Source organism: Pyrgilauda ruficollis, unplaced genomic scaffold (genome assembly GCF_017590135.1).
Source record: "Pyrgilauda ruficollis isolate IOZ18807 unplaced genomic scaffold, ASM1759013v1 scaffold2, whole genome shotgun sequence".
Taxonomy (NCBI): Eukaryota; Metazoa; Chordata; class Aves; order Passeriformes; family Passeridae; genus Pyrgilauda; species Pyrgilauda ruficollis.
The window spans coordinates 1,885,906-1,903,853 of NW_024519206.1; the positions used below are offsets into that span (position 1 = coordinate 1,885,906).

Below are 17,948 nucleotides of genomic sequence, written 5' to 3' on the forward strand. Positions count from 1 at the left end.
GCTGTAATGGTTTAGAGGATTGCTTGGATTTTAGCTGTTCTAGGTATTTGGAAGGATTGCAGTTGAGATTCTCCATATTTACAGGTAAAAGAGGCAAGTCTGATTCATCTTCAGGAAGACCTGTGCAAAGTCAAAGAGAACCTGGTTCAAGCAGAGGAGAAATTTGCAATTTACCTGAGAAAGAACAAAGAAATGGTGAAAACTGAAAGCAAGAAGGATGCAGAAATCTCGTGTGATTTGTCAGCCAGTGAGACTACTCTAACTGGAAACAGCTCTTCATCACAAACAGACAAGACTGTGGAAGTATCACCAGTCCTTGTTAAAAATGCAGAAATCCAAATTGATTTGCAAAATGGATGCTCTTCAGAAGAGATTGCAGAGATTGTAAGAGAATTTACTGAAAAAATTGACCAAATGCAGGAACTCCATGCTGCTGAAATCATGGACATGGAGACAAGGCATATCTCTGAATCTGAAGCATTAAAGAGAGAGAAGTTTGTTGCAGTACAAGTATTGACTGAAGAATGTAATACTTTAAAGGAAGTCATAGAAACTCTGCAAGCCAAAGAAGTATGTATTTTATTTTATAATTACTGAAATACTTTAGTTCAAGCTTTTGCTCTTGCTACAGAAACTCCCATTTAAAATCTGTAAAGTGTGAACCACCACATGCTCAGTAAAAAACTTTAAAGTGTTCTTATTTTTCCATGGCCCTGGGAGAGATTGTGAACTTCTTTCTCAGCATTGTAGTTTGCAAGTGTGCTCAACTATCCGGTGTTTCCTTGTGCTTCTGCCATGAACCTGCCCTGCTCTGGGAAATGTAGGTCACCCTGTAGAATGCCATCTCTCTCATATTCAGTTTTATTGCTTTGATTGCAGCAGAATTGGTTCACATTATTTCCTGCTCCTTAAAACTTTCTCCCTTTTTGAGTGTGGGTGAGGGGTTAAAGACTTGATTGTTTTCTTTTCTAAATACAGAGAATCCCAGTTTCTGGATTAGCACATTCTCCACCACATCAAGCTAGAGATGGAGCTTCTAGTGGTAAGAAATTTGTTTGTACAGATTTCAAACAGCATTATAAATTAAATCTCCTTTTTTGATATTAAGTTTACTGTTAAAGAGTTTGTGTTCTAAGAAATCAAAGCAGCTACTGCCCAGATTGAAGCAGAAACCTGTTGCACCAGCAAAAGACACGCTGTGTCTGTTAATCTGGTACAAAAGGAAAATGTCCAGAGCAGAGATGGGTTTTCGTTGGGGCATCAGATGCTAATTATTTTCCTTTCCATTGGCGTTTCTGTATCCTTCTTAGCTATTACATTGTCTCTTCAGCATAGCTTCATCACCTCCTGATAGTATTTAAAGCTACAGCTCCCTAGCAGTGGGAGATGATGACAGGGATTGACTTCTCCAAGTGTAATAAAATTATTCGAGTGATCTTTTACATAGGCAATGCTAAGCGTATTAAGAATGGGTCATTTGGCACAAGTGTTTATGCAAGTAGTTCTTTGTCTTGTAAAACTAAATAAGGATTTTTAAGTTTGGTTGTGGTTTTATTTTTTTAGTTTTGTTTTGCTGTTACTTCTCTGAAACCGAAAAAGAAAAACTATAAAACAGGTAGTCTCCAGGCTTAGAATGAACCCTTAGTGACATGCACCTACCTGTTAAAACAACAGATGAAAAATACTTTTTTGATGCCTGTTCTTCAAAGCTTCACAGTAATCCAGCTTTCATGTTTCTCTCTCTTTTTATATTAGACTCCAGTTCAGACTGGAGTCAAGGAATGTATCTTGCTCAGACCCAGGGATCTGACACAATATCTGAAGGAATAGATGAAGGTGAAACTTCAACAGATTTACTTCCAAAAAAAATTAAGGTAAAATGGACTCATTCTTTTTTTTTTTTTAAGGAACAGGAGTGATACTACTGAAAGTTGAAATTAGTTTCTGCTTGATCATTGATAACAGAACCATTTAGATAAGTTTTAGTGTTGACTATTTTAATACATTTTCTCACAGTGATGTGCATTTTTGCATTTTAAATTAGTCTAAATATGAGTTTTATATCTGTAGGTTTGTTCTCAGTTACGATTATGAGAAATAAAACTAGTTACAATTTATTGCAATTTTGTTGTATTAACAATAATGTCATGATCATATGTTACATAATTTTATAGATTCTATTTTTATAGCTATGTTATGAAGGCAAAGGTGTTTATCATAAACAGTAAGGGTATCATGCTTTGATTATATTTTTATTTTAAGTATTTTGTGACAAATCCCAAGCTTCATAATAATTTCAAAAAGTGAATTTCAAAGCTCACCTGGAAGCTTCCCACAACTGTTTTGAAAATGTCAGTTTCCATTAGTAGCTATTAAAAAAAAAATTATTTGACAGATGTACACTGGAAAACTTTATTTGAAACTGAGGAAAAATACAAGTATTTAATAAGTTTCTATGTGACACATATAAAGGGCTGGGTGACACTTTTGTCCTTGATATGAGGAAGCGTAGTTTCCTTGTGCTGATCAAATTAGAAGAACCAGTTTTCCAATACATATGAAATAAGATTGCAATTATTATTGTTATTAATATGTTGTTATTACTGGCATTACTGATTTTTTTTTGCTTTTATTGTAGGGTTTGCTGAGAGCAGTCCATCATGAAGGCATACAGGTGCTGTCTCTCACTGAATTTCCATACAGTGAAAAAGATCTCTCACCTCATAAGCAAGAGCCAGAATCTTGGCTAGAAGAAAGAAAAGCTTTCCTAAACACCATCTCATCTTTGAAAGATCTAATTGCAAAAATGCAAGTTCATAGAGAATCTGAGGTATAAATAATATAGTAAGATTCTGTCTGAATAAAAAATAATTTATTATAACCTTCTGACACATTCACTGTTCAGGTTTAAATGCTTAAATATTCTGTTACAATGAAAAATATTTTTTAAATATGCCATAAAACTCCATATTGCAGTTGATGGTATTACAGCTTATATTTGTTCTTCTGTGCATTGATAACTTTTGACTGTATAGGTCCACATAAGAATAATTTTATTTTGAAACATGTTTCAGTAGCAGTTTAAATATAATTTTTTAATGGTGTTATTTATTGGCTTATTAATCAGTAATCTGTTAAAACTTCTGCTTGTTAAATTACCCCAGTTAGACTCTTGGGTATATGCAGGTAGTTTCTATTACATCAGCATTTCCTTTAGCATGTAAAGTGGGCAGATGAACTTTGTGTCATTTAAAATGAAATCTTTTTCATACACAATATCTGCACAATACCACACAGCTCTGTGAGAGCCTAGGGAGTGACATGTAATATAGGAAAAATTAAAAGAATAGTGTGATATAGTGACCTCCATAGTAACTACACAGGGCTAAATTTTCAGTTACAAAAAGCTAAATCACCTCCATCTTAAACAAAGCTAAAAGTTTATGATTTGTGAATGCAAAAAATTTGTAAAGTGTACAGTAAATGCATCTACTTGGATGGATGAAATTTACACAATAATTAAGAAAAGCTATATATTCCACTGAAAACACACACTCTACATAGAAATTATAATGATGTAATCTTTCAATTTGGCTCTTTAAATTGTTTTTGTACCACTGCAGATCTATGCAAATACTGAATCTCCTGAAGGTGTGTCAGACTGGCGAGGAGAACTTCTGCATGCCATTCAACAGCTTTTTGTGAGGGAACAAAATGTTCTCCTTGCTGCATTTCAAACTGAACTTGCAGAAATGGGCACAAGAGATGCAGTGATGTTGATGAATCAGTTAGAGCACAGACTACAAGAGCAGGTAATATAAACCATACTGTAGTCAAAGTGTTTGTCTACGTTAGATTTTAATTTTAAATTTATAAACCCATTATAAATGTATGTTTTAATGGTAGTTTTGACAGTCTAAGGATGAAAATAAAGTCAGACTTGCAGAATGAACTGGTGTCTTTTAAAAGAAAAATTATGTGGCATGGGAAAGAAACTTTTGGGTGCACAAGTTACAGAATATATACAGCCTTCAGAGATCAATTTGAATTAAACACAGTTGTCCTGAGCTTGATGTCATTAAGTTAATTAGTATTATATTACACTGTCTAAGAGAAAAGGTAGCTTGTTTATAGAAAATAATTTGTGAGAAGAGAAGGTGATAAGGCTGCTATGGGACAGAGGGAAGTCAGTTATCTCCTCTGGAACATGGAAGGATTAGTGAGAAAATTGCAGTTTGCCAGAAAAGTGATAGCAGTTTTCAGTCTTTTTGATGCCTAGAAGAGAACTAAAAAATAACAAGTAGTTTTTCCAAATATTGTAATACTGACTTAATTGAAAATGTTTTGAATATGTGTGGCCTATGAATATATAAATAAATGTAATGTCAACACCATAGTTATTCTCATAAAATCTGGAGTTTTACTTTGACATGTTTCTAATGCTAATAGGCTACTAACCAGAGAGCAGCAATGGACAGTCTTCAGAATGCAGACAGAAGAAGTTTGCTGATGGAGATTCAAGTATTACATGCTCAGATGAACAGTAGGAAAAGTAACCCCAAGAGAGAACAAGAGATTGATTCAAAAAGCCAAGGTGACTTCTGTGATAATATATGTCTGTTTCCAAATGCTTGCAAGGCAGTGCTTATAATGTTGTGACAAAAATGGTGACTTTCTTTGGTCTCTGATTTTGATATGTGTGTTCTGAACATGCATACTTTTCATCTTCTTCAATCTTATTTGACGACTTTTGCAAAAATTAAGATATTATCTGTGTTCTTATGACTTGTATCAAACTGAAAGTGATACAAAGTTATGTTCAGTTGCTGTTGGATCTTGAATTTTAAGGCTGTTTTCCATGTATATGCTTCACTATTTAGGTTCAGCAGCTTTGAAATTATCTTAAGTTGGATAGTCAGTCATAATGCAGAAACTAAGAAGCAATTAGAATGAAGAACAAAAGGTTCAGAGAACAGGTATACTTTAAAATTAAGTAAAGCTCACTGTCAGTGTTTAGTTACAATTATTAGGTCACAAGTATACATATGTAATATAACTAACTTTAATTGTGTTAATCATTATCCAAATTATGCATATTGATATAGTTGCACACGTCTTACAGCCTTTAAGAAATAAAGAAGTTGAAGTGATTACTTCAAACTATGAAAGGTATTCAAGTATAAAAGTCATGGGTTTGCTTTTATTGCGCTACTGAAAGAAAATATTATTTTAAACTATCACTCTTAATAATAGCCTTGTGGTCATGCTCTGGCTAGGAGAAGCTTTACCCAAACACAGTGTTTTTTCATGAAGTAATTTCCATATGAATGGTGCTCTCATTAGAAATGCTGGAGTATAATATGCAGCAGAAGCAGTTGCAGATTCTGGAGATGCAAGTGGAGCTCCGGAGTATGAAGGACCGAGCAGCAGAGCTTCAGGAGCAGCTGAATTCAGAGAGGATGATGGGTGCAGAGATGAAGAATGAACTTGCACAAGCCAAACTAGAGCTTGAAGCAACCCTTAAAGCACAGCACAAGCACTTCAAGGACCTAGAAACCATCAGGTGTGGCTTTCAGTGCCAAGCTGTCTGTGTTGGCTGTGAAGATTATCTTTCCTAATCTGAAACCATAATACTGATTTTCTTAAGGGGCTTGATGTCATGTAGTATAATTGCTTATCAGTATTTCTGTAAAACCTACCTGACAAAAATAGACTTTCTACATTTGACAAAGAACATATTTCAGTTCATAATTTGATATAATACTCTATTAATTATCAAGTTCCTTTTTAAAATTTGTCACATTATGCTACTGTAAACAAGCTAATAAATGGACCGTATTTATTAAAGGTTTTTAATCTCTATGAAAATGAAGGAAAAAAATTGCAAAGTTAAGATGACTTTGCAAGTACTTCCATATAAAGTACTCTTAAATGTTGTTTTGATGTGGTTGATAGCAGAAGCCACAGATGTGGCACTTAGGAAAGCCATTATTATTTATGCCTGAGCTAGAGGGATGCACCCATGAAGTATCTTAATGTCCAGCTCAGAGATAACAAATTAGGCTGGGACTTAAATTGGGATTACTTTACCTATTACTTTATACCCTTTATACCTTTACAGACCATCAGGAGCAAGTTTCTTTTTCAAACAGATGCAAAATTGATTTGCAAAAAAAACCGAAAATTTGGGTCATAGATTTTTCCTTTTCCCCCAATATATTTTGTTCCCTTGAGAAACACGGCAGCAGGATGCGCTTCCATGGCATTACCTAAGATTTTGGCCCGTGACTGGATAAAGTTGAACAGTAACTGCCTCTGAGCCCCCACAAGTGGCAGCTACAGAGGTAGCAGGATGGACACACTTGTTTTAGTTCTTGAGCTATGCAACTCTTTTGGGTTTGAGTTAGTCTTGTTTTTCTGAATAGGCTTTTCACTGTTACTCTACTAGACTAGCAGTGTTTTCAGTGCACAGGATGGAATAAATATCAAGTAACTGACTGTATCATGACAGGATTAGAGTCACTGCCTAATGTAAAGTTTGTCCATTTTTCTTTTAGGACTGAAGTTAAAGAAAAAGCAGCTGAGCTAGATATTCTCAAGGATACAATGGCCAATGAACAGAAAAAATCAAGAGAGCTGCAGTGGGCTTTGGAAAAAGAAAAAGCTAAAATGGAACGCAGTGAGGAAAGAGGAAGAGAAGAGCTTGAGGTATTCCATAATCCCAAGAGGCCTGGGACATGAAGGAGCATGAAAATACTCTTTTGGTTAACATTACATCTCAGTTTACATTTTTTGTCCAATGCATGCTTCATTGTTCTGTCTTCAACTGTAGTATTATCTAGAGCTGAAGAAAAATGTATAGAAGCTGTGTGGCAAAGTATGAAAAAGGCCTGATGCGCATTCCATTTAAATAAATTGGAATTTTTCTGTGCTTTTTTAGGCCCAAGATTAAAAGATTCTATAATGGCTCTCAGTTATTCAAGGGGACAGGACACTGCTGATGGCTACACTCAGCCCCCACCACAGCCTAACTCATAAAATATAGTATCTAAGAATATGATTTAAGGAGACATACTGTTTGCCACAATTTAAAAAGTCTTCAGTTTCAGCTCATGAAAATCAAGCTAGGGAGTTTACTTTAGGAGAAAATGCTTCATTAGTATCTTCCTTGGTACCTCTTCAGTATTTGATGCAGTGAAGGGGAGAGCAGGTATCCTGGTACAAGACAAAAACAAAAAAGCCAAAAAAGCAATAACTTCAACAGCATCGATTTATTTATTTGAAATCCAAAGTTGAAAAATCATTTTCACAGTTTTAGAAAGTAAAAGCATCTGGCTGTCTTCAACTTCCGAACTACAGTTGTTTGTATGTCACTATAAAGTATGTGTTAAAAAGATTATTTTATGAAATAATCTGATTTTAGAATAAAGACATCTGTAATGTATTTTAGTATCAGATGTAACTACAGCATTCAGAGTACTGTTACATTACTTGGGAATAGCAAAACCTGTTAAAAGCAGCATGTGTAGAGACAGCATATTTGAAATTTACAGAAGATAATGGAAAGTATGCACAAATGGCTTTGATCAATTCTTATGTTTTCTTTTGAAAGGACTTAAAGTTTTCTCTTGAAGATCAAAAACAAAAGAACTTAGAGTTAAGTAAACTTCTGGAGCAAGAGAAACAGCTGTCAAGTGATCTGCAACAGAGAATTGAATCCCAAGAAGCACTCAGTGCTGCCCAGCTGTCACGTGAGCGAGGCCGTAATTCTGAGTTGCAGGTGCTTCTTGAATCAGAGAAGGTTCGAGCTCTCGAAATAAGCAGTGCCCTAGAAAGGGAAAAAGAGCTATGTGCTCAGCTTCAAAGTGCTGAAGATAAGGGGCAAGCTGGAACACGTAATCCATCTGAGGAATTGCTTAAAGAGCTACAGAAGCAAATGGATGAAAAGCATGACCGTATAGTGGAGTTAGTAAGTGAGATGGAAAAGTATAAACTGGAATCTGTGCAAGTGAGACAGCAAATGGAAAAAGAAAGGCAGATTCAGAGACAAGCACTACAAGCAGAACAAGATGCTAACATAATGGTACAAAAGAAACTCCATGAACTAGAATCCAAAGTAGAAGACCTTCAGTGGCAACTTGGAGAAAAGAAGCAAGAAGTTCATAAATTAGGGAATGAAACAAAGAAGTTGCAGGAAATAATCCAAGATCTACAGAAAAAAGAGCAGGAGGATGAAGGAAGAAAGGAAGCCAAAAGGACATCAAGCCACAAGCCAAATGAGGTACAGTAGGATTGAAAGTAATGTGTAATATTGAAATATACAATTTAGCTTTAATTCTTTTGCTCAATTATGTGTCACTGTGCCTTGACTCAATCTATAAAATAGCCTACAGATTATAGAACATGGGCACCAGAGAATGGAAAAGGGAAAGCATTCCAGTTTGCTTCCTAAAACTATTCTCATGCTCCCCCTGAGAGTGAAGTTATAGAAGTATATAAGGAGGAGCATGAGCAGCAGAAATGCATCTGAGTGTATACACACACTTTGTGTCTCAGTACAGAAGAAGAACATTGCTTGCAACCAGTTGCAGGAATGAGCTAGTCCTGCTCAGGAATGCCCCAGGCCACTGCCCTTAATCTTTAGTTCATAAACTGCAATAGGTCTTTGAAACATCATAAATGATCTTCCAACAGCTTCAGTAAAGAAATGAGTAAGCAATCAAACAAGCATATGTATGAATATGTGTATGTTAGCAAACAAAATAGAAGGAAGAAATCAAGATAAAAAATCAATTTAAGAATTATCCTAACTTTTAGATGAATTAAAGTGCTGTCTCTATTGCCTCTAAGTTTTTCACTGTCACAAAAGGTTAGGAGAGTTTTAAAATTCTTTTTAAATTACTTTTAGAACTTTTTTAGAAACTTGCCTGTAAGCGGTAATTGTTGCTGGGTGGGTCATTTATGAGTAATCGCAGAGAGGACTGACAGGAGACTTGCTTGCCTCTTTGCTGACCATGTTTTTGCCCATCCTGACATCATTTGTTTTACCAGTTATTTGTATGTGGAGCCAGGAAGGAAATTTTTCTTTTCATCTACTTTGGCTACTGGTTTTTGTCTTCTGAATCACTGGAAACTACCCACATCTAGAGGCAGGATATTGAGTGTATGGGTAACTGTGACAGCAGCAGCCTTCCTGCCATGCTCATTTTGTGCACCTTGTTCTTCTGCACAGAGGGAACTGCCAGCACTGTGGTCAGCAGAGTCTTCCCTAGGATCAGGTTAGCAGCAGCTGTTGGGGTTTTTTCCCTTCCTCATCAGCAGATAGTCTGATCTGCTTTCCAGGACCTGCCTGGAATTTCAAATAATTAATCTCCTGCTGTTTTCTGTGGCATTTGAAACACTTTGACTTTCTTCTGTGGTAGCACCCTGTAGGGGAAACAGCCAAAGGCAGAGCCATGGACTCATGTTTCTTTGTGAGGGATAGCAGTTCTTCCATGGCGGTGTTGGGAGGCTGGTACCTAGGAACACCTCTTCAGTGCATTGTTCTGCTTGTGGTAGCATCTGTGGTGTGGCTGCCTGTGAGTGGATTGGCCTCCATGACCATGGTGGTCTCTTTCTGCCCCTGTTCTTCTGACTATAAATTGGTTACCAAAACACATAGGCCCAGTTGCCCAAATTCCTTGCACAACTGGTAAAGGAGCTTCTGATGGAAGAAACAGAAAGGCTTGGTGGCATCCTGTGAGTTTTTTGACTGGATTCACACTGTAGCTCCATGATTGCTAGTTCTTAGTCAAGAAAGACACTAGATCTTCCATTAATGATAGTTTAGTGGTACGTTACAGCAGTGTTGTAGTCACACTAAATTTCTTTCTCTGTCAGAATTATCTGTTCTTCAGTTTCTGAGTATGTTTCAAAATCATATGTTTTCATTTTACAGCACTGGATCACATATTATATATATATATAAATGCATATTTCTTTCCAGACTACCTGGGATACACCCAATGACAGAACAAGAAATTGGGTTCTCCAGCAAAAAATGGAAGGGGCTGAGACAAATGAGTTGACTTACCGCACACTGACAGATCTCTCTGCTGCCACTGAAATTTTGGAAAAAGTCAGACAAAAGCTGCAAAATGCATCTCCAAAGCTGAAGCAGTTGGCTTGGAAAGCTGCTAGCAGGTTAGACCAGTTTTCAGCCATTTGGTTTAGTAAATAGCAGCCAGCAAGCTAATATATTGGGTTTGAATCCTAATTCACAGACTGCAGGACTTAATTGGGTTTGAGGTTGTTAGTTTTATTGTGTATGCTGTTACTTGAGATATATACTTGAGATACTGATGGAAGACAGGATCACAGAGTACCAAGTGCTGCTGTAAATCCTATGTGTTTTAATAGGGTCCTTTCTAAGACACAGCAAAATAGTATTTTTTTCTTCTGAAATGTGGTAAGGTTTATCTGGGTATGGTATAGGTAGATGAATTTAAAACAATAATTAAATAATTCATCATGCATAAGGGGATAAATATAGGGATTATTGTTCTGAATCATCCTCCTTGGGGAAAAAATTATTATGGTCAAGTGAAACTGATCTTGATTCTTATTTTTGGAAGGTTACTGTCTCCATAAGATTTTAAAATATCATGGTGCCAGGTCCATGGGAGGTTTGAATCTGTTTTTATTTTGCTGTGATGGTCGTTTAATATTAAACATTCCTTCTGAAACATTTGGGCAAAGCAGAATGCAGTATATCTGGAAAATACCCTAGGATTTTGATCACACAGATTCAACAGATTTTTGGGGAGCAGAACCACTATTTTAAATGTGCTTCATGTAGAATATCCCTGTCTACAAATTAGTGAAAACTGTTCTATACACTTTTTTTTTTTAAATCAAGACAATTTTGTTTAGAGTCACTTAGCAGTCTTGAAAATGTTGCCCTGTCTCCAGTAACTGCCAAAGTGACTTGCTATGGATCCAGTGCATAGGAATCCATGGAAAGTCCTGTTAGTCTGGTTTGTAGTGTCAGAGTTGATCTGCTGTTGAAACCTCTTTTGTTTCAGGTTGCAGTTTGAAACAGCAGATGATCAGGACTTCATTTCAGTACAAAATGCTATTGAAGAAGTTATTTCAGAACTGAAAATACTGCCTGGATTGCCCAGTCTGGAAGAGGTGAGTGTCAATGCTGTAACTTTGATGGGAGAGTTAGGATAAAGAGCTGTGAGCAGAAACTGCAAGGAGTTTGTAAGCCTGTACTTATTCAGGTCTTTATAGGGGAAAATTCCAGTGAGTATTTTGACTGGAGTTTGTAAAGTATAAAATCCCCTTTGCTTTTTTTTTTTTTTTTTTTTAAATTTTTGATACTTTAAAAGTGATTTTTCAACTTTCAAATCAAAACTTTTCCAGTTATATTTTAAATTTCTGCATCTCATGGCTTTTTCTTTAAGATGCTTTCCTTTCAACAGTAATCCTGTAACTGAGGAAACTTTTCTCAGTACTTCCTGATATTAAAATCAACATTTAGTATTTACTGTACTGTGTTGACACAATACATTTACTTAAACTGCCTTGTATTTACCAAATGAAAGGCCACTGAAGGTTGAGTGGCATGCACCTGTGTAAAAAAAAATGAAGTGAGGTAGTCTCTTGCAAAGAATTCGGCGATATTTGATTTTTAAGTGGGCTTGATTTGGTCCCTGTGTTTAGTCCTGTATTTTAAGCAGGATTTTCAATGTAACTTGAAAAAAGCTTTTTCATTTTCCTCTAAGTTAGATAAACATAAACATAGTAGAAAACTTGGCAAATTGTTTTAGCTGGTACAATTGAGCTAGTAGGAAAATACTTGGTTTTAATGTACAGGGTAAGTATAGACAAGAAAATCACCATGATTTGTAGTTTACATGTACGCTGAAGTTTTTTATAGGAAGTTGATACAAAGCTATTATGTTATCTATAAACGTTTTTCACTGTAAGCCAGTTATTTTCAGGCAGTTTGGATCCGATAGAAGTAGAGTTTGGTTTTCTTTCTTCCTTGTAGCTGAAGATGGTGCTGCCGCCGGGGACTCCATCCAGCTCTCTGACTGAGAGGCTGCTCAGGCAAAATGCTGAGCTGACAGGCTTTGTCAGCAGACTGAGTGAGGAGAAGAATAATTTGAGGAATGCTGTTATGAAACTGGAGGAAGAACTGAGAAGATACCAGCACAGACAGCCTTCTGCAGACTATGTATGTCCTTGCTGGTGCTGATCTCATGAGTTATGTATACAGACATCAAAGCCTAATTTCTTGTCCTGGTCACCCAGTTGAGAGTGATCAAGCTGTGTTTCTTGGCTTCCCTCTACAGAGTAAATTGGTGTGAGTTATTCTTGTCCAGTGGTCAGTATGTCTCAACTCACTCTGTTAAGTGTAAACTTAGTGATTTTACCCAGGTTCTTTTTGGTAACTACTCTTTTATTTTAAATGCTTTGTGCCTTTCTTTTTTATCTCTATCTCATCACCATGATAAGCAGATCCAGATAGATGCAGATAGCCTTCAAGATCATGAAGCTAGTATGATCCAGTTGAAGGGACTTTTTTTCAGAGAAGCTGTATTTTCTGGGACATTGATTGGGCTCCTAAAGTCACTGTTTTTGAGGTGTCAGAGTGCAAGGGTGGCCTCAGATCCAAGCACTGAATAGTTTTTCTCATTAATTTTCTGAGCTCTCCACCAAACCAGTGACTAGAATGACATGGCCTAAGCTTCTCCAAATCATATCATTCAAATTCAGTTTCCTTTGTCTTCAGTCTTCTAGGCACTTGTCAGATGTTGGAGTTAATATTGATACTCTTGTTGCTTCTGAGAAGGAAATTTGGAACAGAGAAAGGCTGTCGCTGCAGAAATCTTTGAAACAAGCTGATGCAGAACTCTCCAAGCTGAGAGCAGAGCTCAGGAGTGAGGCTTTCCTCAGAGAACTAGGATCAGATACTGAAAATGCTGTTTTAAGGGTAAGAAGATTTTTTTTTCCCACATACTAACTACAGCTGCTTTAAAATTTTTGATTTGGGCTTATTTTTCATTGTGTTCACTCTGCTTTATTCTGAGTAAAAAGATACTAATTCAGTTTTAAAAGTTTTATCTTCAAGTACCTATTATTTTTTCTCTCCAAAAATGACATGTGAACACTATGTTGTCCTTCTGTGTGTGCTCTATTTCTTGCTGTTAGGTGATCCTCAAGTTGCATTCAACAAGTGTGAGCAGCAGCACAGTCTTCCCCATGGTACTGATAAATTAATAATCACAGTAATGCTGTAGCAGTAACAATGTCAAAGGTCTTGGAACTGTTGTGATTCTTGGAGCTTATGGAGCTTTTTGTCTTTTTCTCTTGTTGCAGAGAATTTATGGCAAATACCTACGAGCAGAGAGCTTCCGGAAGGCTCTCATATATCAGAAAAAATATTTGCTGCTGTTACTAGGAGGATTCCAGGAGTGTGAAGAAGCCACGCTGGCCCTCATAGCACGGATGGGGGGACAGCCTTCCTACACAGACCTTGAAATCATCACACATCATTCAAAGGGTTTCACACGATTTCGCTCTGCAGTCAGAGTGTCCATTGCAATTTCAAGGTAACCTGGAGGAAGTTACATTTCAAACAGATAGGACTGTGCTGTTTGATATATACTTTTCTAGCTCTCTAGTGAAATCTAGAAATTGTCATATTCCATCCTGTTTAAATGGCATATTTTTGGTAGTCATGAATATAGTAGATACTTGTAGAGTGAGAAGGTGAGCAGAGTGTAGGTAAATTCTGCAGTAGGAATAAGCAGTGTGATTGTAGTTGAAAAGGGCTCAGTATCTGATAATCACAGATGGAGTGTACTGGGTAAAGTCATATTATTCAAAAAAATTATGAGCAGTTCTAAGGATTGCACTTATCTACAAAGGATTTTTCTGCGACTTAATTTCCTTTAAAGATTAAAATCTTAAATGTAAGTATAAAATAGATTTAGGAGTTAATTTTCTTAATCTAGGTAGTCCTTTGAATTTCACAAGACTAAGGATGAGCAGGAATGGAGAAGAAGAAAAAGTAAAGTTTATTACTGCATAGTACTGCCATGTATCTAACCTTCTTCACAAAGGTTTGAACCCCCAAGCACTTCTGCTTGCTATTGTTCTGAGCCTTGTGTGTCATATTAATTCAAGGAAGTGTTCACGTACCTGTTGTGAGAATTTCATTCATAGTGCTCTGCAGTTGCAGTTTTGGGGCTGCAACAGAGCAGAAAAAGTATACTTAGTATGCTATTAAAATACTGGTGTGCTGTAGCTTAGGTGTTTGAGCCATTTACTGTCCACTTGAACCTATACAGCACCTCTGGAATTGTACATTTGAAACTGAAAGCAGGTTTGGACAAAAGATGGTCTTTCTTAGGGATATGCAAAAGGATGTTTTGGATTTGATACTCAGGTTTTAGATGCCCATCTGTTAATTTTGCTTGCTGGTCAAGAAATTCTTACCATTTCTAGAATACAAGCAGTAGATTACTTTATGAGACTATTTCATTTATCCTGAAGCTGTTTGTTTTTTGGTTTTTTGGGTTTTTTTAATTTGAAATGCAGAATGAAGTTCCTGGTTCGTCGATGGCACAGAGTTACAGGTTCTGGTAATCTGACTGTCAATAGGGATGTCTTCAGCCAGAACACAGGTAAGTCACAGTCCACTAATGACTGAAAAAATTATATTCACAAGTCACACCACTGCTTAATGGAGATGGGTTTTATTTTTATTATCCTCATGTGGAATGAATGGGGGCTGTTCCCTCTTTCTTTTCCTATAATTGTTTGGATTAACCTATTTCTCAGTTTTCATGCTCAGCACAGACACTAACCTATTTGCTTTCTCTTCAGTTTTGTTTTGCTCCATCGTGGGTGGGATTAAAAAAAATATGGAAGGTTTCCCTATGGAGCATGTTCATGAAAGCAGTTTTAGCTGAGTCATTGGAGTTTACGTAGGAGATCTGCACCACGATCTTTTCCTTAGAACAAAAGCTTGTCATTCTTTTGTTATCGGTTTAAGTCTGGGAAATAACAGTTTTCTGTTTGCTTTTTGTAGGAGTCTAAGGAGAATCAGAAACTTTTTTATTATTTACTGTCTGTTTAGATCTGTAATAAAATCTCTGCTCAGTCTGTGGGAGTTTTCTCATTGACGTCAGTGAGGCCAGGATTTCACCTCTGCTTTTGCTTGAGGGAGTCTGAAAGTGGTCTACACTTGTTACATGCCATTTTTGTGATATGCAAACAGAAAACTCATATCTGAGATTCCCAGAAAGGTGCAAAAGGTCTTACTTTTTTTTAGTTTTCAAGACACTGCTTTTTGTATTTCTAGGTAATGAATTACGGCCTGATTCATTTTCTGGTGGCATGGATCTTTATGGAGAACAGAGGCATTCTTCTAGATCCAGGTGAGGCATAGAATGTCCTGGATCTCCTATAAACTTTCAATATATTTGGGGTTTTTTTTATTATTGGCCTTCAGATACTGTTTAAATAACTGAAAGCTTCAGTGTTTACTGCTAAGGTTTGTAACCTCTGATGCTGCAAGATTTAACTTTTTTGTAAGAATGTCAAAAATCATGTCTCAGGCATTGAGTGTGTGATTACTCATCACATGACTGAGGCCAAAGCTCACACACCCCTGCCAGTGAAACCGGGCATTTTTTATCAAAGGCAACATTTTTATGAGTGCCATCATACTTTGAGGAGCTTATATGAAGTTGCGAGTTCAGATCTTCACTGAATATCAAATTCAAGCCATTTTTGGGTTTCATTTTCATGTAAACCACCTCAATATTTGTACTGTCTTAGTTTGTCATAACCGTAACAGTTTACATGGTAAAAACCTTTAATCTATTTTAGCCAGTATTGACTTTTACTTACAGAGAGTAATGACAAGAGGCAGAATCCTGTAAAGATGGCCGTGTCCTTGTTGACACAAGCTTCTTAATAGAAAACAAAACTTCAGTCTACCGTGGATTCTGCTGCAATCTCACTAGGCATTTGCTGGTCAGTCTTTGTCTCAAAAGAAAGCAGCAACAAATCCTGTGCAGTAGAAAGAAAAGGCCACGGGGAAGAGTGGTTTCTCTGGCTTGGGCAGTAAGAGGCAGGGAGGTTAAATGGGTTTGATGTGCTGGCTACCACACGGATACGCTAAGGGCCATGCAGGCCATAAGGTGTTTCTGCCTACAGTATTTTGATGTGTTGCTGATTTTTACTCCAAATTTCCCTTTTTGAAACGGTGTGTGTTGTTCTGCCCCTAGGCTCCACGGGATGCATGCTGATTTAAACCCAGTCTCCTTCGCCTGTCCCCAGCTGCAGAACTACGATCCCGAAAGGGCTCTGACGGATTACATCCATCGCCTGGAGGCACTGCAGAAGCGGCTCGGCAGCGTGCAGTCAGGTGGGGCTCAGGCACCCTCCCCAGCACTCCTGGGCAGCACAGGGCCCACTGCCACATGGGGGCTGGTTCTCTGAGATACAGAAAAAACAACTTCCATTTCAAATTTCAGCCTTAAACAAGAGGCATTTCTGAGCTGTAGCAAAAAGCTCACTTAAAATAAGATTGTAAAATTCTTTAAAAAGAGGTATACAAGCATGCTGTCACTATAGGTTTTGAGATTATTGGTAACTGTTTACTTCCTGATCTCTAATAAATGCACAACAAGGATTCAGTTGGCATCTTGTTAGGAGTTTAAGTTATATAGAGAAAAATGTACCCAAAAGATTGGGATGTGGGAGAGGCATTTTTTCTCCTACCACTTCTGTTACAGAAGTTACAGTCAATTTGTCCCATAGATGATGACAATTTTTGTACTGAAAGAGGAATACATCAAGAAAATTGTCAGAACAATGGGATAAAATTTATCAAACTTGAATTTTGAAGTTCTTGTGTTTGTCTTCCCCATCATTTGGGAAAGTTTTGTTCTTAAAAGATTTGATCTATAAAGACCCTATTCTATGATTTCCCATTAAAATCTTTCACACTTACTCAGCTGAATGTACAGACTTGTTCCAAGTAATCCTGATTACAATTTTTCTCCATCTTACAGGTTCGACTTCATACACTCAGTTGCACATGGGTATAAGAAGATAATAATACCCTTCAACATCTCCAGCACTGGCAGTGATGCTAACAGATTGCCTTCTGTAAATCTGTGCTCTTTCTGTGCTTTTGTATAATGTGTATATTGTGGGACCAATATGAACACAGCTATACGATTGTATACAGTTCCATCCTGGCACACCCACAGAGACTGGGATTTAGGGATGTAGGCACTTTGTGTTTATGGGAAAAAAAAATCTGAACAAAAAAAAATCCCCAAACAAAACCCCCCCAAAAAAACCTCCAAACCCAAAACAAATCCCCCCACCATTAAATTACATGTATATTTGTGGAATGCTAATTTAAATGATTAACTTATGAAGTGTGTATTTATCAAAAGGGTGCGAAGATGAAACTTGTGTATTAATTAAATTGAGCTACATTCAGCAAAGTTTACTTGCACTTTTTCTGGCAAGGCTACTAAGTTACATTGACTCTCGTAATATTTGCTACCGGCAGTGCAGACAGAATATCACTTGTAGAGACCTATTTTTGTAATGGTAGAAGTTTTGAATTTTATGGGTATTTTGTCAAAGTACTGAAATAAACATGACTTCATGCTTCTAACTGTGTTCAAGAACCGCTCCCTTATTCACATGGAACAGGTTGCTCCTGCCTGAGTTCCTCCTGCTTGCAGTGACTGCTACACAGCTAGACTTTTTACAGATTCCAAAGTGTTGCTATCAGAGAGAGTGACAGGGACAAGCCTGGCTTCTGTAGACTCTGGTCACATCTGACAGGGCTGGGAGGGAAGAGCCTGTGCTCCCTCACCTGCCATGACTGATACAAACACAAGGTTTTAGAACAGTTACACTGA

The 17,948-nt window shown here is 37.0% G+C and overlaps 1 protein-coding gene across 6 annotated transcripts in view; it reads left to right on the plus strand.

Moving 5' to 3' along the window:
- The window catches only part of AKAP9 (A-kinase anchoring protein 9), a 106,157-nt gene extending 88,462 nt beyond the window's left edge, over positions 1-17,695 (plus strand). For all 6 annotated transcript variants that reach the window (XM_041466775.1, XM_041466777.1, XM_041466779.1 and 3 more), the window contains 18 exons: positions 85-570; positions 979-1,042; positions 1,756-1,874; positions 2,639-2,830; positions 3,624-3,812; positions 4,450-4,594; positions 5,344-5,563; positions 6,558-6,708; positions 7,613-8,281; positions 9,986-10,182; positions 11,064-11,172; positions 12,038-12,223; positions 12,782-12,982; positions 13,369-13,601; positions 14,593-14,678; positions 15,359-15,434; positions 16,290-16,429; positions 17,079-17,695. In XM_041466775.1, the coding sequence (XP_041322709.1) occupies positions 85-570; positions 979-1,042; positions 1,756-1,874; positions 2,639-2,830; positions 3,624-3,812; positions 4,450-4,594; positions 5,344-5,563; positions 6,558-6,708; positions 7,613-8,281; positions 9,986-10,182; positions 11,064-11,172; positions 12,038-12,223; positions 12,782-12,982; positions 13,369-13,601; positions 14,593-14,678; positions 15,359-15,434; positions 16,290-16,429; positions 17,079-17,122 (3,507 nt within the window). In that variant the 3' untranslated portion in view covers positions 17,123-17,695. The remainder of the gene's footprint in view (positions 1-84; positions 571-978; positions 1,043-1,755; positions 1,875-2,638; positions 2,831-3,623; positions 3,813-4,449; positions 4,595-5,343; positions 5,564-6,557; positions 6,709-7,612; positions 8,282-9,985; positions 10,183-11,063; positions 11,173-12,037; positions 12,224-12,781; positions 12,983-13,368; positions 13,602-14,592; positions 14,679-15,358; positions 15,435-16,289; positions 16,430-17,078) is intronic.
- The last annotated feature ends 253 nt before the right edge of the window (positions 17,696-17,948 follow it).